Consider the following 27,076-nt stretch of genomic DNA (forward strand, 5'->3'; position numbering starts at 1 on the left):
GAGGTCCCAGGTGAGGTTTTGGGGGTCCCAGGTGAGGTTTCCAGGGAATTGGGTAATCCCAGTTGAGAATTCCCAAATATTTGGGGTTTCCCAGGTGAGAACACAGGCTGGGGGTTTGGGGGGGCCGAGGGGCTCGGGCCTGGGAGAATTTTGGGGGCTTCAATCAATGGGGAGGGCCTGGGGGGTGCTGAGGGGGAGGCGTGGTGAGTGTGAGGGGGGCTCTCATGGATTTGATGCCTCAGGTTTTGGCTTTTCTGTTTTTCAGATTCTGTGCTGCTTTACTCTCTGGGTCTGGGCTTCATATTAAGGGATCCTGAGCTCTGTTCACAGAGCAGGGAGACAAAATAATTCTTTTCTAGCTGTGAACCCAAGGACAATCCAAACTTCGGGCCCCAGAGCATAAACAACGGGCACTGAAGAGAGAAAAACAAGAAGGATGGGACTTCATCATCTAAAGACATAATTGGGCAATTAACTCCAATATGCAAATAGCCCAGAACTTATAAAAGGGACAGACCTCGTGACCGGCCGTCCATTTTGGGGCCATTTGGGTCCATCTTGGGCGTAGCCCTGGCTGGGCTCTTGTTCTGCCCAAGGTGTATCCACGGAGGCCTTTTAACAAATGCCTGCTTTATTGTGTAACCGTGTCTGGCCTCTGTTCTAGGTCAGCCTTGTGAAGGCCTCAGTTTTTGGCGAGCACGAAGGGAGCCGAGGCACCTGGGCAGGGCCGGAGCAGAGGCAGAGGAAGGTGCAGCTGCTGCCCCCAGCCCGCGGCACTGGCGGGGCCCAGGTGCGGGGCAGAGGGTGCGGGAGGCCGAGAAGCTCGGCAGGAGCGAGAGAGGCGTGAGCGGCTGCAGGGGCGCTGTGTTTATCGGGTGAGCGCGGTGGGAAGGGGCGTTTTGTGCTCGGGAGCGCAGCGGGTGCGGGGCTCGCTGTGCCCCGGGCCAGGGAGGGCGGGCGCTGTGAGCAGCGGGGTTGGATTGCGGGGCTGGGCTTGGCCTGGGGCCGGCGGTGCTGGCGCAGGGATCGTTCCCGCCCCGCCGCTCCGGAGCGCTGCGATCGGAATCTCGCTCTTTCTCTCTCTCGTTGGTTCCTTTACTTTCTACTCAGAACTGTTAAATGCCATGTGTATATTCTGCTGCGAGTGCTGTAGTGATAATGTCCCGAGAGGCAGTCCCCTGAGATTAGCACTGAGAAACTGGGGCACAGTGACCCACGCTGCAGCACTTGGAGGGGGCTGTGCCCCGTGGGATGGACTCAGCTCGGAGAAGTTCCTGGAGAAGTCTCCGGTGGGAGAGAGCCCAGGGTGCAGCAGGGGAACGACTCCTGTCCCTGAGCAGAGGGAGAAGCCCCGGGGCAGGAACGGAGCCCGGCCCCATTCCCTGTCTGCGGCACTGCCGGGGTAGGAGGTGCAGCTGGAAGGAGGGAGGCGTGGGGGAAAGCTGCATTTAAGGGTATCCACTTATTTCTCGTTATCCTGCTCTGAGTTTTTGGAGTTTTCTGTCCGAAATCTCTCCCCTCCCCCACTCATCCACAGGGGTTTGGGGCGGTTTCAAATTTCTAGGGGAAATCAAAGCGATGCCCTGATGCTCCTAATTAGGGGCAGGAGAAGTGAGGCTCCAGGGCTTCCCGCTGAGCCGGAGCCACCGGAGCCGCAATGCCGGGAAAGCCGTGGCGGGAGCTGTGGAGAAGTTTCTTTGTGTTTTCAGCTCAATCCCCTCGGGCCCGGGCCCGTTCCAGGGCTGTTCCTCAGCTCCGGCTCTGCCCTCACGCAGCCCGGAGGGCCTGAGAAGGTGGGGCGGGGCTGTGCCGTGTGCAGACCCCGCCCCTGGCTGCGATTGGGCGATGGTGCCGTCAGTCGTGGTTGTGGCCTGCTGATTGGTGGGAGCGGCGGAGAGCGGCCGTGGCTGAACAGCGGCGCCATTGTCGTGTTTGCGGACCTGCGAGTGGCGGCAGCGGCCGGCGCGCGGTGAGGCGGCGGCGGAGCTCGGAGGCGGCCGCAGCGCTGGTGGGAGCCGCGCTGGGTTGTGCGGGGGCTCGGGGCTGGCTGCGGGCCTCGGGGGCGGCAGGGGGCTCGGGCGGGTTCGTTGTGCCGTGTCCGGTCCGTGTTGCCGCTGGCGTGAGGGCGCTGCGGGAGCGGCTGCCCGCGGTCTCCTTGCGGCCGCTGCCTCGGCAGGAGCCGCTGCCGGAGCAGCGCTGGCTCGGCCCGGTTGCTGTGGCTGGGACAGAGGGGGCTGCCCCGTGCCCGGGGCTGTGCGGTGAAATTGCCGTGGCCGGAGGTTTGTGTGCCCAGAGGAGACAGAGGAGTCCTGTAAAAGTGACTTTATTGCTGGGCAGAGGGAGAGGCCGTGGGGCATTTGCCGAGGGCTCTCTGCCATTGTTGTAGTTCGCAGCCTCCTTTGTATTCTCATTTTCCCGGCCTCATCTCCCTCTCCCTTTGCCCACTGGCTGAGGTGCTTGGAAGGTTCAGACCTCCCGATCTGCCAACTGCATGTCCTCGTTAATGTGCACCCCCACTTTTGTATAACAGCCGATATTCGTGGCTGTGTTAATTCCTTGTTCTTCTGGAAGTTCAGGAATTTAGTGGGTCTTTCTGTGAGCAGCAGTCCATGTTAATTAGTAACATTTATTGAAGCTGATGGTTTCGCCCCTTATTTCCTTATCTACGAGTCCCTGGCCCCTCGCTCAGCTGCTGAATGAGCTGCACTCTCAAGGTGTGGAGCATGGTAAAAAGATGGGAGTTGTTGTAGCACATCAGAGGAGAAACAGCATTCGTTTAACCCATGGTCTCCAAGAAAGCCACAAAACCGTGTCCCATTCCCCTTCTTTCCGCATTTGAATCCATACATGAGCTGTTTTTTGTTTCTGGTGTTGTTTTGTTTTTCACCACTTTTCCTTTGTCATCTATTTGCCAACAGCAGTTTGTGACATTTAATTTTCCACAAACTCCTCTTTTTTCTGCTAACAGATGATCTGATCCCACCCCATGGTTAAGTGTTGTGTTCCTCATTTCAGTGGATTGGTCGGCAGGAAGCTCAGGAGCTGGAGCTGTCTGGTTGGTTATTATTGCAAGGGCAGCTTGTAATCTAATGATGCCATTGAAATGAGAAATGGATTCTGTGGCTCCTGATATGAAATGGTTCGGGTTCCCAGGGGCTGGTCCATGGTGTTTGTCCAGGCTTAGAGCAAATTTGGGGAAGAATCCCCCCAAAGGAGCTCCGGTGGGAAAAGCGGATCCAATCGGCCCCTCCCCCCAACTGGTCCGGGAGGAAAGAAAAATACCTCCTTGGAGAAAGGTGGAAAAAAACCCTGTTTATTAAACAATAAGACCAAAACAGTATCAAAACAATGAGACCCCTTGCCACTCTAAAAGAGATGACAAACTGAGAAAACCCCGGGTCAAGCAGCAGCTCACTCAGTCTCTGATCAGTCTCTCAGTGCTGGAATTGTCGCAGGCCAGGGCCGGCCCAGTGGGCCACAGCTGCAGCTGCCGGTGCTCTCCTGGGTGTTGAGTCCAGAGCAGTTCCAAGAGGTCCAAAGAAAAGGGAAAAAAAACAGTCCAGGGAACTTCTTTGCCTCAGCTAGCTAACACTAACTAAAAAGCAAAAAAAGAGCTCTCTGTCCCGCTGTCTGTCCGCAGACAACACAGTCAGGAGGAGTGAGTGCAGTGTCTGAAAACAAACTGCGCGCTTCTTCTCTCTCCCCCTTCACTCTCTGTAACACTCTTAAAGGTACAAAACTTATTATTATTCAGCATAAACAGAATGAGACGATTGGGGATAAAAGCATCATATAGTCAACCCAGGACAGTTGTTGTAGGATTTGTTCTGCTGGCCGTTCATCTTTTCCCTATTTTTGGCCGCTCTCTCCAGCCAGGGCTGCATCAATTGACTGTTTTTGTCTAACTAAATCATCAAATCCTTGGATTCCCAACTGATTTCCTTGAATTTTTGGTAGGAAAAAATCCCCTGTGCTCTAATATACCCTATATATCACTGACAGTGCCAGCACATGTTGGAGTGGGCAGAGGGATGATTCCCCCCAAATATTTCTAGTTTAGTTTTCCCAACATTCTCCTTCTGCTGTTTCCCTTTGCAGCTTCACCCGTTTGTGTTGCAGGGTCAGATATCCTCCCCCTGGGCTCTGCCTCGAGCTGTGCAAATTCCATCAGTGCCAGCAGGCAGAGCTTGGGGTGAGGGGCAGAGGGAATCAGCCCAATTCCTGCCCCAGGCAAGAGACCCAGGTGCATTGTCCAGGCTTTGCCCAGCAGTGTTCATTTGCATTTCTAAAGCTCCTCTGCAGGCTGCCTGGAATGGAGCTTCTCTTCCTGCTGCTGGGCAATGTTGATGTTTTGTTGCTGGTCGTTATCTCTGTGGGTATCTTTTGGGCTGTTCCCAGTCTATTGAGGTGTTAAACTCATCCCCATTGAGTGGTCTAACAACCCTTAAAAAAAAACTTTAAAATTCATTTCCCCAAGGGCAAGACAACCCAAGCGTGAGCAGAAAAATAATATTTAAAAGTAACAAAATCGGTACATTTTGCAGCAGTGGAATGGCTGGCAGCCCAGAGTGTGGGTGTGAGTGAGCCCCAGAGTGGAATTGTGCCCTGGTGTTCCCCAGCAGCTGTGGCAGTGCAGGCCCAGGCAGCGCTGAAGCTGCAGCAGTGGCAGCAAGGCTTGGCCCCAGTGGCTGGAGATGGCAGAGGAGGGTGGCCAGGATTGCAGAGGATTCCAGGGGAGGATCTGTGGGCAGGCGCAGGGGCTTGGCCCGCTGTGGAGCCCTGGCTGCTGCTGCGTTGCCTTCAGGGCAGGCTCAGGGGCGGCCTCCCATCCTCCTGCTGCGGGCGGGAAGTGCAAATCTCCGGGGCTTCAGAGCCCTTGAGGCCAGGCTGAAGGGTCCCCCCGTGTTGAGCTGTGCTGGCGGCTGTTTCTGGCCTCAGGGACACTTGGCATGGGCCCCTTGGCCACCAGTGGTGCTGCTTTGCACTCCTTAGGCAGGAGCCGATGTCCTGGCTGGGTGTTGGCAGCAGCAAAGTGCCAGGGCAGGCTGTGTGCCAGCCCAGCTTGCTGTGGGAGAATATGCCTTGATATCTGCTCCAGTGGTTGCTGAAGCAGTGAGAATTGCTTTTGCCCCCCTGTTAGGTGCCATGGTGTCAGCAGAAGATATTGAAGCCTTCCTGCTCAGGGCATTTCAGTGCCAGGCTCTCACAGGCACCCAGAGCTGCGCGGGTTGAGCTGAGCATGGGGCGGTGACCTGCGCTGTGTCTGATTCCCCTTCCTTAATAACAGCCTGTCTTGTAGCTCTTTTCCCTTCTGCTGCTCTTGCAGAGCCAGCCACAAACACATTTTCTCCCTGAGGCCAGGGAATGTCCCATCATCAATCTGTCCCAGCCTGGGTCTGGAGCTCTGTCCCTTGAGTGCAGTGCTGGGTTCCTTGCCAGCCCCTCTCCAGGCTGTTCAAACAGGAGGCTGGGTTACCCTTGCGCTGTCCTCAGTTCTAAATCCTCCTGTGCCATTGAACAAGTTTCATACTGTAATAACCGAGCCCTGCTCATCCATTTAGAGGCTCTTTTGGTTGTCAGAGCTTTAACTTGATGCCAGACTTGAACTGTAGGAGATCCTATATAAAGTTAAATATTTTAGCACAAGAATTCCTTTGGAAAGACCCTGTTTAACACCCACCTATAATTCAAATTCCTTTTCCCTGTCTAGAAGGCCAAGACCTGCAGCCTCAGTTAATCTTCATTTTAACACTTGAAAATTCTGTGTTTCCTCCTGCTGTGTATCCATCCAGTTTGTTGACTGGCAGGATAGGAGTGTTGTAGGGAGGCATCCTTGGCTCCAAAATCGCTGCCTTTAACAGGGACTCAATACCAGGCTGTGAGCCCTTCCTTTCCTCTCTTGGAACAGGGTATTGCTTGTCCTGGTTGCTTTAAAGTAATTTGTAGAGGCTCCTTATCTAATTTTCCCTATTTCCCTGGGGCTGCCCACACTTCTGGGTTCACTTCAGCATAGGTCTTGCCTGACATATGGCACAGAGGTACAACACTACTGGCCTCTGTATCAGTTTTTATGATATTAATTTGCGTTACGAGTTTAGCAATCAAATGCCTTCCCAGGAAATGATGATAACAATTAGGAGCAGATAAAACTTCATGCATTTCAGACCAATCTCCCAGTTCTGCTAAGAGTGGTTGAATAAAACCACACATCTTTCCCACTTATCCCCTGAATAACCAGAGACATTTTTGGCATTTCCCCCCCTTAAGTCCAAGATTCAGAGTGGATTGAGAGGCCCCTGTGTCCATCAGGAAATGCCTCCTCTCAATGCAGACCCACCCTGAATGTTCTCAAGGGCTCCAGTGTGGAGGGTCCCTGGTGTGATGGGAGCTGTGCCAGCCCTGCCAATCCATGTCCATCAAGGGGTGGACTTGCTGGTGCTGAGGGTGCTGCTGTCTGTGCTTGCAGTGTCCTTGTGCCCTGCAGCTGGAGCCCTGGTTCCTTGCCAGGGGCTGTTTGGGTGGGCTCTCCCCTTCCGAGGAGGGCAATGCCTCTGCCAGGTGCTTGTGGCCGAGCCGTGCCCTGGGTGCTGGGGCCCCCTTGGGCCCTGGGGTTGATCCCTCAGGGGCTGTAGGAACTGTGCCCTGGCCTTTGCCTTCAGCTTGGCCTTTTGCTGCTCCCTTCTTGCATTTACCTGCTGTGCCTTTGTGCCCAAGTGCTGCAGGGCCTTCTTGTGCCCCTCCTGCAGCCCCCTCAGTGCCTGTGGGTGCTTGTCTTGCTTTACAAGGGAGGTGTCTGCTCGGGAAGGCAGAAAAAGCCTCTCTTGGAATGGAGAATGCAAAACCCCTCGCTCTTAATTTTTAAAATAGTGAAATGAAGGGGCTCTCAGGCAAAGATATGGGAATAGGAATACCAGTTCTTTACTAGTGTGTATAATAAAGCAAACAAACAGCAACAGCTGCGGCACTGACAGCAAACAGAGCCCGGAGCCAGTCCCGGCCTTTGGGCTGCGGCGCTTTCCCCTTGGGTGCAGTTCCGGGCACGGCCGGCAGGGGCGCTGGTGGCTCCCGCGGGGCGGGGCAGCGCATCCCTCCCATGGGAACCTCTCTGAACGGAAATAGAGCAATCCCTTCATCTAACTTTTTCACTTTTTTACCTTCTATGGCCTTTCTCCCGTATTTTGGGAAAGAATTTGTAGAGGGCTGCCTTTTAACTGAGCTCCTTGTGTTTCAATAAGGTGCTTCCTGTAGAGAGAGAGTGTTTCCCTGAACAGCCGGAGCTGTCGTTACCAAGGGGACGTAACTCAGAGCCGAACAGGGTCAGGGGAGGATATCCCGCCGAGGCTCGGTGGGAGTGTGGGCAGGGTCTGCTGCCGGAATCGGCAGAGGGGGATCTTCCCGTGGAGCCCGAGGCGGAGCGTGGGCAGCCCCCAGATGGCTGATGGCGGCTGATCTGGCAGCTCCCGGCAGAGCAAAGGCAGGTGGGAGAGCCCGGCAGCAGCGGCGGTGCCCAGCGCAGGTGGCACGGGCAGGGCAGGCGGGGATGGGATGGCTGGGACCCCCCCTGGGTGCGGTGGGCGCGGTGAGCTCGGAGCAGGCGGCGGGACAGAGCAACCCCCATCTTGCCCAGCATGGGCGGCAGAGCGGCCGCGGGCCAGGCAGTGGGAGCAGGGCACACAAATTGAGCGAGAGCGCCGGGGCAGGTGGAGCTGCCCTGGGCAGTGAGGCCGCACCTGGGATGGAAAGCGGGGCAGGCGGAGCTGAGGCGGGCAGCGAGCCGGGACCCGGGACAGGCGCCTGGGCCGGGAACGGAGGGGGCAAGACCTGCAGAGGATCCCACTCTCTTTCTGATTTTTCCTCCTGTTCCCTTCCCTTTCATTTCCCTTTTTCTTTTCTTGTTTTTTTTATCGGGGCTTTCTGATACTGCAAAGGTTTTAATTCTCCTAAAATCTGGTGTCTAACATGTGGCATATTCTCTTTCTTCTAGATTAAAGGGTGTTTTTTTACAAATAAAGTAATAAAGCCAGAACCTAAGAAATCTCAACTTCTGCTTGGATACTTTGAAATGGTCGATGAGCTAACTCACAACCTCCTAATGTTGTTTTTCTCATCACATTTTTATTTATCCTTTGGCAAATTAATAATCTTTCAGTTACTTGATTGGCTACTCCAAAAATCCCAGTGCACCCATAGTCCCTTAAAAAATGATCACACAAATCTTGAGTACCCCAGTGGGTTTTCTGATGCAAGTCTTCTAATATTTTCCTAGTAAGCACGTTTTATTATGAAATTGTCTTCCATCAAGAAGTTTCCATTTCCCTGATTTATCTTTTTCACTTCCTATCTTGTTTAATTCTTTTCTCTCGGCTTCCCTAAACTTTGGAATTTCCAGTTTTTCCTTGTTTGGAGTTAATATTAACATAACTCTTTCAGTTCCATTTTCTAGTGCATCCTTAGCATTGTGATGTGCCCCCACTTTGCCCAGTTTGCCTCTCCTTTGGCCCGGGCCGGGTTCCCCCGCCCGCAGCGGCTGGAGCAGCCGAGAGCCCCGCGCTGCCCATCCCGACCTGTCCCGGCTCCATCCCCGCTCCTGCCGCGGCTGCGAGGGCTGCGGGAACGGGGCAGCGAGGGTGTGGCTGCTGATGGGGGAGGAGGAGGAGGGAGGGAAGGGCAGGGATGAAGGGGGAGGAGGAGGTGGGGTTAGGGAGGAGGAGCAGGGGGAGGGATGGAAGAGCAGAAGGATGTGGAGATAAGACAGAGTAGGAGGATGAGGGGGGGTGGAAGGGCAGGAGGATGAAGAGGAAGAGGAGGGACAAAGGCAGATCCAGGCTGAGCTGAGGGAACCACGCCGTCGATCCCTGCCTGAATTCGCAGCCCCCACCTGTGGGATCATCGCCCCCCCCAATCGCACCGGTGAGCGGGGACGGGGAGCTGGGCCCGGATATCCCGGGGTGTCCCTGGGTTGGGTTTTTGGGGATGTTTGGAGAATGAAGCAGTCCAAGGCTGAGCGGAAAAGGCCCCTTGGGAGGACATTGGGGGGTGGCGGTGGCGGCTGCCGGCAGAGGCAGCCTGGAGGAGCAGAGCCCTGTGTCCCCCAGGAGCCCAAAGCGGGGAGCCCAGAGAGGGGGGAGCGCCGCCATTGGCGGGAGCCTCAAGAGCCTGGAGAGGGGCAGGGGGGACTCCTTGGAGCCGCTGCAGCCCAGAGCAGAGAATGAGGGGAGAAGGGAGCCCGGGAGCCCAAACAGCCCCGGCATCCCGAAATGGGGAGAGCAAAGCTGGGGGAGCTTTTGGCATTGCTGGGACTGCCAGCAGCCTGGGCAGGGCGTGCACCGGGCACAAGGGGGACCCCAATCGAAGCGTGACCCCCAGCAGCTGGGACAGGGGGGAACCTCCGAACACCAGAGGGGAGGGACCGGGGACAGGGAACTCCTGGGAGGCTTTTTCAGGGCTGAATCTTGGTGTTTGGGAGGTTTTTCTGGAGCTGAGGTGGCCAGTGATTGTAAAGATGGACTCGGGCAGAGGGACCTTCAAACTCACTGTGTTTTGGGGAAGATGAAACAGGAAAGCCTTATAAATACAATTGTCTGGCAAAAGACTTTGAGGATATAGAAACTATAAGGAAGATTGAAATGAAAGCAAGCTCTGAAATAACCTTAGTTAGTGAACAACTGGAAAACAATGGTGTGGCCTGACTCAAGGTAATCCCCTTTTGATGAAACAATTCCCTCTGCTCGCAGACAGATCCAAGGCTCACAGCAGACCCTACAGCTTTGCAGAGGGAGTCCAAAGAGGAGTTTTTAGGGTTTAAAATGTAACACATTATGATAATGTAATGACTTTTACAGGCTTGATGTAAATGCTATAGGATTTGTATCTTGTACTAGATTGGTTAGTGAGAAATAGAATATTCAACAGAACAGGAGATTGATTGTATTGTAACAGGAACCTTACTCTCTTACGCTCTTCCCCTCTTACTCTCTCACCCTCTCACCCTCTCTACCCCTCTCTGCTCTCGGGCCTGCTCCGAGCTGTGCCTGGCAGCTCCAAGCATGGCCCTGCACCCAGGCCCTTTGCAATAAACCGCAAGTTCCACGCCCTGGCTGCAGAGCTCTCTCGTCTCCATCCGTCCCGACCGTCCTACCCCCCGACACTCCTACAAACGCGCTCATCCGTTGTTTTCCCCAAACCAGGATTTCCCATTGCCAAGGCCTGGGAGGCTGCGAGGAAGAGGAAGATGCCCCGGGACACTGAGGCAGGTGAGGAGGAAGTCAGTGCCCCTTTCCCCTCTGTGCTGCTCCATCTCCCAGCCCAGCACGGCCCCGGCTGCAGCTCAGCCATGGGGGATCTCCTTGCCCTTGCCTGTGGCATGGAGGCAAATCCCATCCTGTCCTTGTCCTTTCTCCCCCAGAGCAGGAGCTGAGCATGGAGAGCAGGGAGGACAAATGCCCGCGGCAGAACCTGGTGGAAGAGGCCGTTTTGAGCGGCTCCACGGCGCAGGAAGGCAACGGGGAGGAAAAGCCCCGGAGATGCCGCACGAGGAGGGGCTGCAAACGCAGCCGGCGGGGATCTGAGGGGGAAAGAGCCAGCCTGGGCCGGGAAGGCGGCCTGAGACGGAGCCAGAGCTTGGAGCTGGTGCTCCATGATCAGCTCCATGATGGGGAGAAGACCCACACATGCAAGAAGTGTGGGAAGAGCTTCAGGTGGAACTGCGACCTGATCAGGCACCAGAGGATCCACACTGGGGAGAAGCCCTACCAGTGTGGAGAGTGTGGGATGTGCTTCACAGAGAGCTCCAGCCTGATCAAGCACCAGAGGATCCACACTGGTGAAAAGCCCTTTGAGTGTGGGGAGTGTGGGAAGAGCTTCAGCCAGAGCTCCAGCCTGATTGTGCACCAGAGGATCCACACTGGGGAACGGCCCTACGAGTGTGTGGAGTGTTGGAAGAGCTTCAAACAGAGCTCCAGCCTGATCAAGCACCAGAGGATCCACACTGGGGAGAGGCCGTACAAATGCTCCGAGTGTGGGATGTGCTTCAGGCGGAGCTCCCACCTGATGAGCCACCAGAGCTCCCACACTGAGGAGAGGCCCTACGAATGTTCCAAATGTGGGAAGAGGTTTAAGACCAGCTCTCTTCTCCTCCAGCATTATCGAATTCACAGAGAGGAGAGGCCCTTCCAATGCCCCGACTGTGGGAAAGGATTCAGGCACAACTGCAACCTCATCACCCACCGGCGCATCCACACAGGGGAGAGGCCCTACGAGTGTGATAAATGCAGGAAGAGGTTTCCAACCAGCTCCAATCTCCTCCAGCACTATCGGATTCACACAGAGGAGAGGCCCTTCCGCTGCCCCAACTGTGGGAAGGGATTCAAGCACAACTCCCACCTCATCAGGCACCGGCGCATCCACACTGGGGAGAGGCCCTACGAGTGTCCCCAGTGTGGGAAGAACTTCTACAGGAGCTCTCACTTGACCCGACACCAACGGAGGCACCACTAAGGGAAGCCCTGCGAGTGCCCCGAGTGCGGGCAGAGCTTCGTGTGCTGCTCCAGCTCCATCCCCCACTGGAGGAGGCACTTTGGGCACAGCCCTGGTCACTCACATTCCCTGTGATCCATGTTGGGAACACACCTGGCTGGTTCTCCTCTTTGTTTGGCCTTAATTTTCCTCTGCTTATCCTTTATCCTTTAAAAACACCCAAGACTGGGTTAAATGAAGGAAATTCATCGAATATATCTGACGTTGAATAATTTCTCAGTTGTTTTAGGGGGAATTTAGGATTTGGGGACACGTTCTGTGTGGAGTGCTGCTGTTGCTACGAGTCAGGAATTTGATCTCACCATTCTTGTGTTGATAAGAACTCCTCCCTTGACCCGAACCCCAACTCCACCCTTTGGATACCCTATAAAAACTCCACGGCCCTACCTTTGCCCTGTCTTTGGGGGGTAAGAAATGGATTCCTAAAGGATCAGCTGTTTTCCAACTGGATTCCCAGAGGATCAACCCTTTCCCACTGGATTCCAAGAGGATCAGCCCTTTCACACTGGATTCCAAGAGAATCAGCCTTTTTTACTGAATTCCCAGAGGATTCTGACTCTGTCACTGTTTCTTTTTGTTTGTATTACTGCATTTGTATTTTTAATTTTTGCTAATAAAGTACTGTTTTTTCTGCTTTCATATCTTTGCCCGAGAGCCCCTTAATTTCAAAATAAATTACTATTATTATTATTATTACTACCACTACTACTAATAATAATAATAATAGTAATAGTAATCAAAGGGAGGGGGTTTACATTTTCCATTTCAGTGGAGCCTCCTGAAATGGGGAGACACCCCCAAGGTTGGGCCATGTCAAATAGTTCGTGAAAGATGTAAAGTAGTTGATGTATATGCATGAGGGTCTATGAATATGCAACAGGGTGATGTAATTAAAACCAGATTAATTAAGGGGTGTCCCCGAACATAACTGGGGGATCTTGGTGGCAATAACAACCTTTGCTCGATGGTCCTTGTCTCCCATGATGTCAATCCGTTGCAAATTCATGGCCTTGTTGCATATCCATAAAGTACTTTACATATTCCAGGAACAAAATTGGCTTAATCCTGTCTGGGGGTCCAACCCCCCTCCCAGCTCAATTTTGGGTGTCCCATCCTCCTCCTAGCTCAGTTTTGGGACCCCATACCCATCCCAGCTTAATTTGGGGGTTCCATTCCCTTCCCACCTCAATTTGGGGGTCCCATTCCCCTCCCAGCTCAATTTTGAGGTCTTGACCCTCTTTTCCGCGCTCTCTTCTTTTCGATCGTTCCCCCAATCCCCTCCCCCGTGTTTGGTTTTGGGGGCTCCAAGCCCCTCCTGCTCGGGTTTGGGCTCCCGACCCCGTTTTGGATTAATTTGGGGTCCCCATCCCATCCCCAGCGTCACCTTCCCCCCCCTCCCCCCTAAATTCTGCTCCTGGCAACTGATGAGTCATCAGCGAGACACGCTCTGATTGGCTGGAAATTACCCCGCGCTGTGTCTGGTTATTTCCCGCAGTGAGAGGCCTTGGTCTGTGCCTGGCAAGCGATGAGTCAGAGACGGACCGGGCGCTGATTGGCTGAAAATCGCTGAGCGGGGCCGGTGCTCTGAGTTTGTGCCCAGCAAGTGGAACGTCATCAGTGCTGCGCGTTCTGATTGGTTTGGATCTGTGTTGGGGTGGGGACAAGAGGAACTGGGATTACTTGGGGTTTCTTTGGGTTTATTTAGGGTTTGTTTGGGTTTTTTTTGGGATTATATATTGACTAATTGGGGTTTATCATGGGTTTTACTTGGTTTATTTCGTATTAGTTGGGGTTATTTGGAATTATTTGGGTTTATTTGGAAGTATTTGGGTTTCTTTGGGCTTATTTGAGTCTATGTGGGTTTACTTGGAATTATTTGGGGTTCTTGGGGTTAATGTTGGTGTATATGGGGTTTTTTAGGTGTAGTTGAAATCAGTTGGTGTTTTTTGGGTTTAATTTGGGGGTTATTTTGTTATTTTGGGGTTGTTTGTATTTGTTCAGGGTTATTTGGGAGACTTTTAGGTAATGTTTGGGTTTTTTTCGAGGTATTTGCGGTGTATTTTAAGTGTTTTGGGGCTATTTTGGTTATTTTGGGTCATATGGGGTAATTAAATCCGGCAATGTTTCTGCTGCAAAAAACGGGAATTTTTCTTTAAAAATCTGAGAGTTTTTCCCCAAAGAAACTAGAATGTCCCTTAAAAATCCTGGACTTTTCCCAGCCAATAGCAGCGCGCCCCTCCCCAAACCATCCAATCACCGCGGGTCTCCCCTCAGGAACACCTGCCTCTCTGTGCACGATCCAACCAATCACTGCACGCCTCCCCTCATACACGCCCGCCTCTCACACACCGAACAAACCAATCACCGCATTCCTGCTCTCAGCGACTCTCGCCCTTTTTGACCTGAATCGACGAATCACCAGGCGTCTTCCCTCAGCAAGTCCCGCCTTCCTTTCTTCTATCCAACCAATCACCGCGCATCTCCCCTTGGCAATGCCTGCGCCCCCGCCCATCTCCTGTCAATCACCGCGCCCTCCGCGAAACCAACCAATCACCGGGCACCTCCTATCAGCAACTCCCACCCTCTCCAATGCCGATCCAGCCAATCAGTGCCGAGCCCAAAGGTCGCCCCCTGACCCATGGGCCTAGCATGGTGCGGGCGCCCCCTCCCCCCCGCCCTGCGTCCCGGAACCCCCTCAGGGACCCCCGGGAGCCGCCCCGGGCTCGGGCGGGTCCTGCGGGAGGCGCTGGAGAGGGCGGGGGAGGCGCTGGGAGAGGACGGGGGGCTCCGGGAGCTGCTGAGGAGGCGCAGGGACAGGTGAGGGGTCCTGGAGGGGTCGTGAGGGGAATTTGGGGAGGGGTCTTGAGGATGTTTTGGGGGGATTTGGGGAGGGTGTGGGGGGAACTTGAGGGGGTTTTAGCGGGGTCTGGGGGTGCTGGGGGGGCTTTGGGGGGGAATTTAGGGAGGGGTCCTTGGGGGGTGTCACGATCCATCCTCACGTACGGGTTTCGTAATGGTTCGTGGATTTGATCTCAGGGTGCAAAAAGAACCGACACGGTACAAAGGGGTTTACAACGATAATCGAAACAAATACACTTTTATTGAATGACCACAGCAAAACGCGATAGAGGGATTAAGAGAGAGAAAAAGATGTGGGAAGAGAGAGACAAAAGAGAGAGAGAGAGAGAAAGAGGGAATAGAGCTACCAAACGTAGAGATGACGTCCTTTGGTCCAGTCCAGTCGAGGACCCGCCTGTTGCATCGGGGAGATCTCAGAGGCCCAGTTCATCTGGCCCCAATTATACTCTTTTTTATTGGGGCAAGGGGGATGGATTTTGCAGCCAAAACAAAGGCAGTTTGTTGTATCTTCGGGGGGGGGTGGGAAATAAGGGTACACACAGTCCAAGTTTGGCAGTAGGCGAGAGTCATTGCTTTCGTTGTCCACTGCCTACACCTGCAACATCCACCTTGCTTTGGGCAGCTTTCCTTCCATGCCCTGTACACCTCCCCCGAGTTGGGGCTTTCAGTCCCAATCTCTAGAAGAAGGTGAGAGGGGCCTTCTCACATAGGGATTTCATGTCTCAGTCCTTTGATGAAGAGGTTTCTTACATCTCTACTTGTCTGTCACAGTGGTTATGAGCGGTCTTCTCTTGGAGAAGGGGACCACCCTAACACTCAAACCAGCCAGGCTGAGAGGTAGGGAGGATTCCAGAGCTATTGCGCAAAAGGGCAGGATGCCCTGTGAGCTCAGTGTAGCGCATAACAAACAACATCTGTGAAAACAGCAACTTAGCAGCACTTTCAGGCCTCAGGCACATGACTTTCCCGGCCACCGGATCAGCAAACAGGGGTTTTAATTTTTTGGTGGTCTCTCTCCATGACAATCGTAAGGCAGATGAGGGATATTTCAGACAGACTCTCACAACACAGAACACACTTGTTCCCCCAGCTCCAGAAAACTTGATGCAAGAACAAAAACATTCCTGCAGGAACCACCAAAGGCCAAGGGGCGTTTGGCCACTTTCTCTTCCACACCGCACGCTCGGGCAAATTGCGCAGACCAAGCAGCCTTTCCCCTCTTCCCCGTTGGCCTGAAGACACTGTGCACCAAGAGAAAGCTCCTGGACACCCGGCTATCCAACAACAGCAATTTAATGTTCCTCTAGTGGGTGGAGGGAAAGGAAGTGCTGGCAGAGGAGAGGTGTTCCCCGCAGGCTCAGGCGGGCCCCAGCAGACGCAGCCTCCCGGATCAGTTCTCCACAGCGCCGCGGCAGGACACTCAGCCACGGGCACACAGGAAAGGCAGCGACTCCCAGAGGCGGCGGAGTTGGTCTCGCATCCTCTGGAGCCGGGAGCAGGGAACGCTCTGTACAGCTAAAAGGATGTGCAGAGCTTGAAGCGCCAGGCATGAGATGGCAGGGCTGCTGTCATCCGTCATGTCCCGAAGGGCTGCAGAGAGAGAAACAGAGGCACAGTCAGAGGCTGGATCTGCGGCGAGCTGGGCAGAGCCTCCAGCCTCGTCCGTGCCACGCAGCTGCTGGCACGGCCTGGAGGAAGCAGGAGCCAAGAAGGACGAGCTGGCAGCTGCTGGCCAGGAATGTCCCGCAGGCCCCTGCAAGGTGTCTGCGCTGTGGCCCCGCTGCCCTTGGGGCGCGCAGGGAGCGGAGCCGTCGGCGGGCGGGCCAGGGAACGCAGCTGCCAGCGGCAGCCCCCGCCGAGAGCCCGCGGGCCTCACTCACCGCTGCAGATGATGCGGAAGTGCGGCTGCTGCCCTGTCAGGTAGCGTCCGGCCATCCCTGGGGAGCACAGAGCGTGTCCTGCCTTCAGAGGCACAGCTGCCGCCCACGGGCGCTGCCAGCCCTGAGGCCACACGCCCTGCTGGCCCGGCAGGGCTCAGCCCGGGCCCCTGGCGCACGCTGCCGCCCCAGGGCACGGCTGCCAGAGGGCGGCAGCAGCAATGCCCAGGCCAGCGGGGGCTGCCCATGGCCGCGCCCGGATCCTGCTGCCGGCACAGCAGGCGGGGCCGGGGCCGAGCTGCGGCAATGGGGCGGGCCGGGGAGGGAGCCGGGCTTGGCGCTCACCCATGAACCTGACGGCCGCCTCTCGCAGGGGCTCCTGTGCGCTCCGCAGGTAGGGCAGGGCCAGGCGCAGGTGCTCGGCCGCTCGGCTCCTGTCCTCTGCCAGCTGCAGAGAGCGGCAGGGCACGGAGGGAAAGGATTGATGCGGGCCCTGCCCCTGGGCCGGGCGCTCCCTACGGCCGGCGCTGCTCCTCCTGCCCACAGAGCCCCGAGGCCCGGCCAGCAGCCGCAGGCGCCGGGCTCGGCACGGGGCACAGGGTCCGGCGAGCCGCGGTGCTGCCCCGCAGCAGAGCCCGGCTGGCTCGGGGTTCTGTCGGCACCGGCCTTGGGGCCAGAGGAGCCTGGAGCAGAGCCCGCACGGCCCAGGGAAGGGAGCGGCGTGTGGGGCGCAGGCCGGTGCCCCTGCGTGCGGCACTGGGCCGGGGCCACAGCTGCCAGCCCCACAGACTGGGCGCCGTGGGCAGGCGGCTGCTGCAGGGATTGGGCTGGGCATTCCAGGCTGTCCTTACCAAGCACTCAGCAAATCTCCACATTTGATCCGTCTGCAGCAGCTGCTTGAGATCCTTCCTCTTCAGGAAGCTCACTGCAGAAAGCAGCGTTTCCCGAGAGGCCTGCAGAGCAGCAGAGAGCCAGAGATGGCACCGCAGCCCAGGGCACAGGAGCCGCATCTCTGTGCCAGGGCCAGGAGAAGGCTGGAGCCCGTCAGGTGCCAGGGGCTGGGGAGACAGCTGAGCCCCCTTCCATGGGGACACCCAGGAGGCCTCACCTGTGCCACACACGGGTTCTCATCGTGGCAGTGGAAGAAGAGTGGGAGCAGGCTCTGGCTCACAGGCTTCTTCAGGGGCTTTTCTCCCTTTGCCACTACCAAGGCAATCACGTCTTTGAAGAGGCGAATGGAGAGCAGCTGCACAAGGCTGTTGTCCTGTTGGAAAGGAATCCAAAGCCCTCCACATCTGCTGCTCCAGGCCCCCTGTGCCCAGGCCCAAGGCAGCACCCAAGTGCCCGTGGCTGGGGGCACAGAGCCTCACATTGTCAAAGAGGTGCCGGAGCGCCTCAGCCAGCTGCAGGGCGATGGGGCTGGCTATTGCCAGGTCTTCCTGCAGCATCAGGAGGCTGAGCACAATGAGGGTCTTCTCCACTATGTCTTCATCCCTATCCCACAGTAGCTTCACAAGGTTTTCGGTCAGGCTGTACATGCTTGGATCCTGTGTGCAAAACAAGGCTGAGCAACCCCACGCTGCTGCTGCTGCTGCTGCAGGGCTCAGAGGCCGAAGGCCTGTCCCAAAGCACTCAGGCTGCTGAACAGCGAGCCTGGAGAGCTGGGAGCAGCTGCCACAACAGCCAAAGCCCAGCTAAGCCCAGGGGGCTGCTTGCCCCAGCCCCACGCTGCCAGCACAGCTTCAGCTGCTGCCTCCTTCTCACCATCGAGGTGAGCACCACGAGGCCTTGGAGCGCCACGCGACGCATCTGCCTGGACTGGCTCTGCAGGTGCCTTGTCAGGATCTCCAGGACTTGTTCACCACATTCGCTCAAGTCCAGGCAATCCAGGAGCTGCAAGGCACAGAGCAGGCACAGAGGTGCCCGGCTGGCAGGAGCTCAGAAGTGCACAGGGCCGAGCCAAGGCAGCAGCACAAGGCACAGGCAGCGTCTCAGGCAGCTGCGGCTACGAGAGGGCAGAGGGGTGGGAGGCAGCTGAGCCAGGCAGCGCTGGCCATGGGGCTCACCTCCACCAGGAAGGCCAGGGCGGGCAGTTCCCAGTCTGAAATGCCTTGGCTGAGCAGCTCAAAGAGGCCGGATGCCATGCTGCAGCACCAGATGATAGAGACACGGCGCATCTCCCTGGCAGGGAGAAAAAGGCACCATTGCTCCTGGGCTGGGCAGGCAAAGCTCTCCCAGGGCTTACTGGCAGAGCTCTGGTCTGCTCCCGAGCTCCCCGGGGGCGCTTTGGGAGGCGGCTGTTCCCGGGCACCCTCCTCTGCTGGCCTTTTCCAGTCTGCTCATCCCTCCCTTGGTGACAAGGCCCTGCCGCCCATGAGCACGGGGACTGTGTGGGGCGTTGCGGGCACAAAGGAGAGGGGCGGTGGGGAGAACGAGGTCTCACCTGGCCAGCAGACCCACTGCACAGTGGTGGGTGTCGGCACGGAGCAGTGTGTCCCAGGCACGCTTGCGTTCCATGGACAGCACCACGTGCTCATAGCGCATTTGGCAGAGCAGGGCCTTCAGGGTCTGCAGCGCAAAGCTGTGTGCAGAGCAAAGGCCAGGTCACGCTGGGAGCCCTGGCTCCTGCCCTGGGGCATGGGAGGGACGGGGAGACTGGGAGGACTGGCACGGAGCACCTGTTGGGGTTGGCGGGGAGGCCGTGTTGCTCCTGGCATCCCTGCCAGAAGGTCTCAACCTCTTCTGGCATCTCCTGCGTGCTGATGTAAGCTTGGAAGAGCAGATGCAGAAAGAGACTGGGGAAATACTCCAGCACGACAGGCGAGCGCCAGGCCAGATTGAAGATTTTCCACGATGCCACGGTTCCCTGCAAGAAATAAAACAGCCAGAGACAACGCTCAGTGGCCAAGACATCCACGTGGCAGGGCCTGAGCGTGCAAGGGAGAGGTCGAGGGAGACACGGGGGGAGCAGGCGGCCTGGTGCCCCTGAGCCCTGCCCCTAAGGCAGGATTCAGCCCAGTGCCTGAGGCAGGGATATGCAGCTGGGGGGAGCACAGAGAGCTGGCTGCTCCAGAGGCAGCCTGGGGGCTGGCAAAGGCCGGCACCAGAAACTCACAGCCAGGGCAAAGACTCCTGCGTCGCCCCCATCAGAGGTGTACACGCTGTGCACGGGCCAGGCGCTCAGCACATGGAGGAGCAGCTGCAGCGCCGGCTCCGCAGTCCTGCTCGAGGACATGATGGTTCCCCACATGGTGGCGGCAGCTCTGTGGGGTCAGAGCTCTGTGTCAGGGCGGGCTCGGCCACAGCGCCGTGGCCTGGGCAGCTGCAGGGTCCTGCGCTGGCCCTCAGCCCTGCCTCTGCCCACTGCCCCTGGCCGGCAGCGGCCAGCCAGCCCACGTGGGTACAGGCCCCGAGGGGCAGGGAGAGAGCGTGGCACCAGGCTCAGGAGCTGACATGGCAGCACTGGAAAACAGAGGAGCCAGAGGATCCTGGAACTGCCCGCCTGTCTGGCAGCCAGCAGGGACAGGCTCTACAGGGTGACGGGCTGGTGAAGCCTAAGCCCTCAAGGCACGTGGGGCTGCCCTACCTGTCACACGATGGGGCCCAGCGCAAGAGGGTAATCAGCACGTCACAGGGGTGTTCCTGGGTCAGCTCCAGAAGGGCCTTGTCCAGCCTGTGCCCAGCAGACTCATTGGCCGTGAGCCACTGGTGGATGAACCTCACCATGGCGGGCACCTGCAGAGGGCACGGGGAGACTCACAGAGCAGCCAGAGCAGCAACTTCCCCTGAGAAGTGCTTGCCTTCCAACCGCACTGGGCTGGGCCTCAGAGGCCGAGGGAGCCCGGCAGAGCCGGCTGGAGGCGCCACACCACTGCTGGGGCCATCGAGCCCTTGCCCAGGCTGCTTACTTGTGTTGGATTGGAGACACCCTTCTCCACAAGCAAATCCAGCATGGCAGCACCGGTCTCAGCATCGAGGAACGGAAGGTTGGCCAAGACGCCCGTGCCCACACCGTCGGTCTCTTCCTGCAAAGGGCACGTGATGAATTCACAGAGGGTCTGGGGGAGAAGGGCAGCGAGAGAGGGAGAATCCATGGAGTGCTCCAAGCCTGGTGCTTGGCTGAGCAGTGCCAGCAGGCCCAGCCCAGGTGGGGATGGCCGCAGGTACCTGCGCCGTTCTGCCCAAGCGGCCACGGGCGGCTTCCTGTTCTTGTGTCCCGTCCTTGGCTGCATCTGGCAAAGAGCAAGCGCAGCCAGAGCTGAGGGGCTGCGGGAGAGGCCAGAGAACAGCCCAGCCCTGAGCTCCCCAGGCAGGGAGAGCCTCGGGATGCCCGGGGGATGGAGCGCGGCTGCCAGGTGCTCCAGCCCAGCTTATGTCCTATCCATGGATATGTCCACAGGGATGGGATGGGATGGGATGGGATGGGATGGGATGGGATGGGATGGGATGGGATGGGATGGGATGGGATGGGATGGGATGGGGCCAAGCTGGCTGCAGGCACCAGCCCTGCGGCCCAGCTCTGACACTCACGCTCCTGCAGCAGCTGGAACTGCTCCAGTTCTTCAGGCTGCTGTCCTGAGGTAGCTCCAGCCTCTTCCTCCTCCAGCCAGGCCAGCTTGGGCACGCTGGGGGGTCTCTGCTCCATGTCACTCTTTGCAGTTAGAAGAGCTTGCTGAAGCAGAGAGGCCTTGGAAGGGTTGAAGATGAGCAAGTGCTGCAGTCATGCCCTGAAGGCACCTGCACCAGAGGAGCCTCAGGAAGGCTACAGGACAGGAAGTCCTGCAGTCTGTCCTCGAGGGCAGCAGCAAGAGAGAAGTCTCAAGAAGGAAATAGGACTGCAAGTCTGCAGTCTGTCTTCGAGGGCACCGGCTGCAGGGATGGCAGACGCTTGGGAAATATTCCACGTCCCCGAGTCCCGCAGCCTGGCCTCGAGGTCACCTGCACAGGGAACACCTCGGAAAAGCTCCGGGTCAGCAAGGAACGAGCTGGCTGTGCGGGGGCTCCTCACAGCCCTGCTCTGTCCCGTCCTGTCCCGTCGCGTGCACCGAGCACTGTGGCGTGGCCGTGGCGCCGCCAGCACCTACGTCACGGTGTGTCACAAAGGGTCACCCTTGCACACTCTGTCCCTTTCCATCCCACGGTGACCACGGTGCACTGTGTGACAGAGAGCCCCAGGACACACCTCCACGTGCCCTGGGGACACCCCCACCCCACCCAAACTGCCCCAGCTTGCAGGCAAGACCTTGCCCCAAGTGTTGAAGACACAGCCCAGCAGGAACTTCAGCAAGGGCCCAAACAAGAAGCAGCTGCTGCTCTGCTCTGCCTGCTCAGGGCAGCAGAATGAGCCCCCACGGCTGCCAGCACAGCAGAGCAGGAAGGGCACCGGGGCCTTCCACAGGCCCTGCCACGGCCTCTTTGGGACCAGTCCCGGTGCTGGGTGGCTGGCACACTCGCAGGGGCATGACACAGACACGGAACGTGTGGCCCAGAGCTCCAATGCTGCTCTGTCCCCTGGGCAGCGCTAGCAGCAGCAGCTGTGGAAGAGTCCCTGCCAAAGGAGATTTGCCATGCCCAAGGCCTGCCAATGCTGGTGCCTCTCTCCTGCCACAGAGACCTGTGGCCCCGGGGGACATCTCTGCCAGAGGACAGCCAAAGCCAGCGTGCCTTGGTGTCTATGTGATCTTTTCTGCAGGTGGCTGTTGGCAGGAGCACCTGGAGCAATTGGTGGCCACACTTGGTATCTGTCAGAAGGCAGAGGCTGTTGTCCCTTCCTGGAATGATTTTTGCTTAAAAGTGATTATCTGCAGCACAAAACCACCATCCACTATTGACTTTCACAGGACAATGCCATTCTTACAGAGATACTGTCAAGTTGTCTTGTGTGCTTCTGGCTGCTTTTCTTGCTCTCTGGATGAAAACATCAGCCCAGCGTCTGATGGCCAATGCTGCGGGTGCTGCCCGTCTGGCTGTGGCCAGCAGCTCGTGCCCAAACACAAGCGGGTGCCTTCTGGGCAAGGGGATGGACTGGCACCAGCAGCCATTTTCCCTGGTGTCACGGTTTGATGCTGGCACAATGCCAGTGCCCCCATGAAAATACATTCTCCCTGGTGTCTGCTGTGAGATGTGACCAGGAACAGAGTGAAGCAGGCTCCAGCTGCGGAATACAAAGAAAAAAAATCTTTATTAACTTACAATATATAAAAGAAACACACAGAAATAATGAAAACATTCCAAACATTTCTCCTCCCCCCAACCAAATTCCCAATACATCACAGTAAGGCAAAACCTTGGACTCGCAATTCAGTTGCCACCCCTCAGGTCACCAGCTGTCAGTCCATCAGCACCCCTCAGATAATCAACTCTCAGTTCATCAAGGAGAGAGGAGTCCCTCTTGTGCCACAGGCTCCCCCAGGAAACACAGTTGAAACCTCTTGTGTTTCTGTGTCCCACGTGGCACCGCCCGGAGATCATTTCCCATGGTGACATCTTCCTTCCATGCCCAGTGCTCTCACCACTGCACACGCACCAGAGCTGCTTCTGGGGTTCCCCTTTTAAGGATGCTTTGCCCAGTTCCAAAATTGAGCACAGACTCTCACTTTTGGGACACCTGTTCCTCCCAAATTCACCCCCTGGGGCCGAGGGTTCTCAAGAACAAAGATCTTCCTCACTGAAGGCAGAGGGCACCACCATCCTCCTCATCCATCTCTGTTCATGCCGCTCCTTCACATCACATCCCTGCACTCTCTTGGCTCCGAGCCATTGCCTCCCCCTAAATGCAGACTCTGTGTCACAGGAAAAATGGTTCTGTCCATGGCTATGCAAGAAAAGTCCAGCCAAAGGCCAATCCATCATTTCCTCCTGTGTAAGATTCTTCTCAACTTCTCTTGTGGCCCATCTCCTCTTATCTCATCCCTATCTCTCTTCTCATTCAACTCCAGGAGGATCAGCATTTGTAAGGTTTCCATCATCCAAGAAAAGGGTTAAAATCTCGGGCTCTGCCTGCCCAGAACTCCCACGCTGGCCCTGCCGGGCACCTTCTCTCTGCACCCCTTCTCCTTCTCGGCTGTGCTGCCAGCACAAGATATCAAATTTCAAGGTGGCACAGGCACAGACACCGGCTCTCTCTCTCTGTGGCCGCTGCCCGATGCCTCTCAGTGCTCCTCCACCCTTCCATCCTGCAGGGGCCTTCACCTCCCTTCTCTGTCCAAGGCCCGGCTCCCCTCACCCGGCCGCATGGCTTCCCCTCCCGCACCCAGCCGGCAGCCGGGCAGGGCAGCTCTGAACCTTTCACCCACGGAACCAAGAGAGCTTCCCCTGGGAGTTCTCTGCTTTTAACCCCCTGTGTGCTCAGAGGTGAATCCATGTCCTCAGGGGCCACACATATCCAAGGTGCCATTATTCAAATCTGAGCACTGATTGGTTTGACCACAGCATCCCAAAAATCTCACTTCCTTTTCAAACTAGGACAGGGAGGAGGAATGTTTTTAGGAGGTTTTTATTCTGAGTTCTGTGTGTTCCTTTTGTATATCATAAGTTTATAAAGTTTTTTTTTTTTCTTTTATTCCTGAACTGGAGCATGATTTGCTGTATTTCTTATCACATCTCACAGTGGACACTGGGGACAATGGATTTTCATGGGGGCACTGGCATTACACCAGCGTCAAACCAGGATGCCCACTCCGCTTTAGAAACACAATTTTATTAATGAGGGGTCAAGAAAATTACTAACAACTATTAAAATTATTATAAAACATGCACTTAAATTTTAAAAATATTCCATTATATTTTAAAGAGTTAGAAAAAATTGAAAATCATACTAAATTATTTTAAAATATTATTTAGAGATTCTTAACAAGGGCTGAGCTCCCACTCCCTGCTCACTGTGGGATGTGGGGAGGGGGCGATGCTGACGGGGCTGGGGGGGAGCTGCAGCTCTGGGGGGGGCGGGGAAATTGCGCGGTTCTGGTGCTGCTGCTGCTGCTGCTGGTCTTCCTCCTGCTCCTCCTCCTCCCGCTCCCCCCGGGCCCAGCCCCCACCCTTTGTCCCCCTCCCTTTGCCCAAATCGCCCCTCAATAAACGGCCCCGGGCCCAACTGGGAAGCTTTATTGGGAGCACTGGGAGCAGGCACTGGGCGGGGGCAGAGCGCCAGCGGGGCTGGGGGGACACGGGACCCCCCAAGAATCAGCGGAGCGGGGACGGAGCGGGGGGTCCCGGCCGGGCCTGAGCCCACGGGGAGGGGCTGCGGTCGCCGCCGGCTCAGGAGCTCTGTGGGCACAGAAAAGGGGGTGACACCGGGCTGGGGGCCCCGGCGGGAGCGCACACGCTCCGCCACGGCGGGGACGCCACCCCCGGCACCCGCCCTGACCTTCTTGCGCAGGGAGAAGCCGAGCCCCAGCACCGGGAAGACCAAGCCCAGGACGAAGCCCCCAATCCCCATCAATATCTTGATGCGGGCGGCGTCCGGCGGCATCTCTGGGGGATCCGCAGGGCTCAGCAGCCCCAAAACCTCTCACCGACACCCCGAGCCCCTCCCAGCGCCCCCTCCAGGCTCATTCCAGTCCCCCCCAGTCGCATCCAGCATCCTCCAAACCCCCTGCCCTTTGCACCCAGCGCCCACAAACTCCCTCACAGTGCCCACCAGGACCCCCCCAACCCCATCCCACCCTCCCCAGCATCCCCCAAACCCCTGCCTAGCCCTTGCCCAGCCCCCAGCCCCTCTCCCACTTCCAGCCCGGCTCTCTCCAGCTCCCTCCCAATGGCTCTGCCAGCGCCCCCAGGGGCTCCCCCGTACCCCAGTGCCGCCTCAGGGGCTGCTCCAGGCTGACGTGCTCCACCTGGCAGCTGTAGCTGAGCCCGCACCGGGGGGGGGTTTCCAGCAGCACCAGCAGCTGGTAGGTCCAGTCCCCGTTGGGGACCACGTCGGTGGCCACCACGTGCTCCGAGAGCTCCTGCTGGCCCTGGAACCACGTCACCTGGATGGCAGCAGGGTAGAAATCCATCACGGAGCAGAGCAGGCGGCCGGGGCCGGACTGGGAGCTCGAGGGGGGCACCAGCGAGATGGACACGCTGGGGGTCACTGGGAGAGACAGAGAAAGAGAGAGCGGGGAGACACTGGGATCAGCTGGGGGGCACTGGGAAAGAGAAGGGAGGGCTGGGGTGGGCTGGAGAGGGACTGGGAATGGACTGAAATGGACACGGAATGACAGGGAATGGATTGGGGAATGTGGTGGGAGGGATTGGGGATGGGCTCGGATGGATTGGGAATGTGCTCGGAGGGAGTGGGAGAGACTGGGAGGGAGTTGGGTGACACAAAGAGATGGGAAGGAATGGGGGAACTGATAGAGAGGGTGGAGGTCTAGGAGTGAACTGTGAATGAACTGGGAAGAGACTGGGAATGGACTTGGAGAGACTGGGGAGGAACTGGGCATGGTCTTGGAGGGACTGGGATGGCACTGGGAGGGATCTTGGTGGCACTGGGAGGAATTGGGAATGAAGAGCGCGGCGCTGGCAGGCCGACTCCGCCGCGAGGCACTCCGTGCTGCGGGTCTGCCTGGCAACAGATGAGTCATGAACACGATGCGATCTCATTAATTGCCAAGCGTCAACTTTCCGGGTCGCTGAAATGGAAGCGCGGGGGGGCACCGGGAGGGACTGGGAGGATCTGGAAACCCCGGGGGTCGGCACAAGGAGGGCTGAGGGCTCTGGGCCGATGCCCAGGCAGATTTTGAGGGGCTCCAGGGTTACTGGCAGGGCAGGCCCCGAGGGGACACGCTCTCCCTCGTGCTCACGTCGGCGCTCCGTGATGAACGGGGTAAAATTCTTGTACCAGCATCGGCAGAACCAGTCCACCGCAGTCCGTCTGTCCTCCATGAATACCGCGTTGCTGTTCCAGCGCTTGGTCAACTTCTCCCCATATCGGGTGAACCCCACAAAGTGCCCCGCCTCGCTGTCGAACATTATGAACTGATCCCGATTGTAGACGAATCCCTGGACGTACCTCACCTTCTCCGTGCCGTTAATGAAGTAACACTCGGACTTTGTCATCCTCTGGAACACCCCTGAGTGTGCAGGACACAGGTCAGGGAGTGCCAACCCACCACCCTCTCCCAGCATCCCCAGAGCTCCGGGGGCCACCCCGGATCCCCACTCCGCACCCCCTGTGCCCCACGGCCGGCATGGGACCCTCCTGCCCGCGCTGCCGCTTCCCCTTTGCCACCCTTCCCCCATTTCCTCTTTCACATCCGCTCCCCTCCCACCTCCGGCCGCTCCCCAAATCAATTTTGGGGTCCCATTTCCCCATTTTCCCACAAATTCCCCAGTCCCCAGCCCCCTCCCGCTCAGATATGGTGTCCCACCTCCGCTTTTGCCCCTTCCCCACCCTCTCCCAGCGCTCCCTCTCCTCCCCCCACCCCTCAGCCCCTTCCCGCTCTCCTTTGGGGGGTCCCCTCCTCCTCCCCCTCCATTCCGGGCTCCCCCCTTCGCCCCCTTTTCCCCCTTCTCCCCCCCTGTCCCAGCGCCTCCCGCCCCCCGCTCACCCGAGAGCTCCGCGCCCGCAGCCGGGGGGGCTCCCAGCACCACCAGTGCCACCAGCAGGGCCCCAGCTGCCGCCCCTCGCCCCATGGCCGGGGCCGGGCAGGGAGCAGCAGCCCCAAAGCAGCCGCGCTGCGCTGGGAGCGCCAGTCCGGAGCAGGGCGGGCTCGGCAGCGCCGCGCGCTCTCATTGGCTGCCGCCGCTTCTGGGCAGCGACCGGCCACGGGCTCTGCCCGGCAACCGATGAGGCAAACCAACGTTCAGAGCTCTCATTG

General features: G+C 57.5%; 2 protein-coding genes across 2 annotated transcripts; one reads left to right on the top strand and one right to left on the bottom strand.

Moving 5' to 3' along the window:
• Positions 1-1,867: 1,867 nt before the first annotated feature.
• LOC141725839 (uncharacterized) lies at positions 1,868-12,174 on the top strand. Its single transcript, XM_074529972.1, has 3 exons — positions 1,868-2,008; positions 10,188-10,253; positions 10,406-12,174. The coding sequence occupies exons 2-3, from the start codon at positions 10,232-10,234 to the stop codon at positions 11,494-11,496; spliced, it is 1,113 nt and encodes a 370-aa protein (XP_074386073.1). The 5' UTR covers positions 1,868-2,008; positions 10,188-10,231; the 3' UTR covers positions 11,497-12,174.
• A 13,112-nt stretch (positions 12,175-25,286) lies between these two features.
• Positions 25,287-26,328, bottom strand: LOC141725863 (uncharacterized). Its single transcript, XM_074530017.1, has one exon. The coding sequence runs from the start codon at positions 26,313-26,315 to the stop codon at positions 25,389-25,391; it is 927 nt and encodes a 308-aa protein (XP_074386118.1). The 5' UTR covers positions 26,316-26,328; the 3' UTR covers positions 25,287-25,388.
• Between the last annotated feature and the right edge of the window lie 748 nt (positions 26,329-27,076).

The sequence above is a fragment of the Zonotrichia albicollis genome, chromosome 31 (assembly GCF_047830755.1).
Source record: "Zonotrichia albicollis isolate bZonAlb1 chromosome 31, bZonAlb1.hap1, whole genome shotgun sequence".
Classification (NCBI taxonomy): domain Eukaryota; kingdom Metazoa; phylum Chordata; class Aves; order Passeriformes; family Passerellidae; genus Zonotrichia; species Zonotrichia albicollis.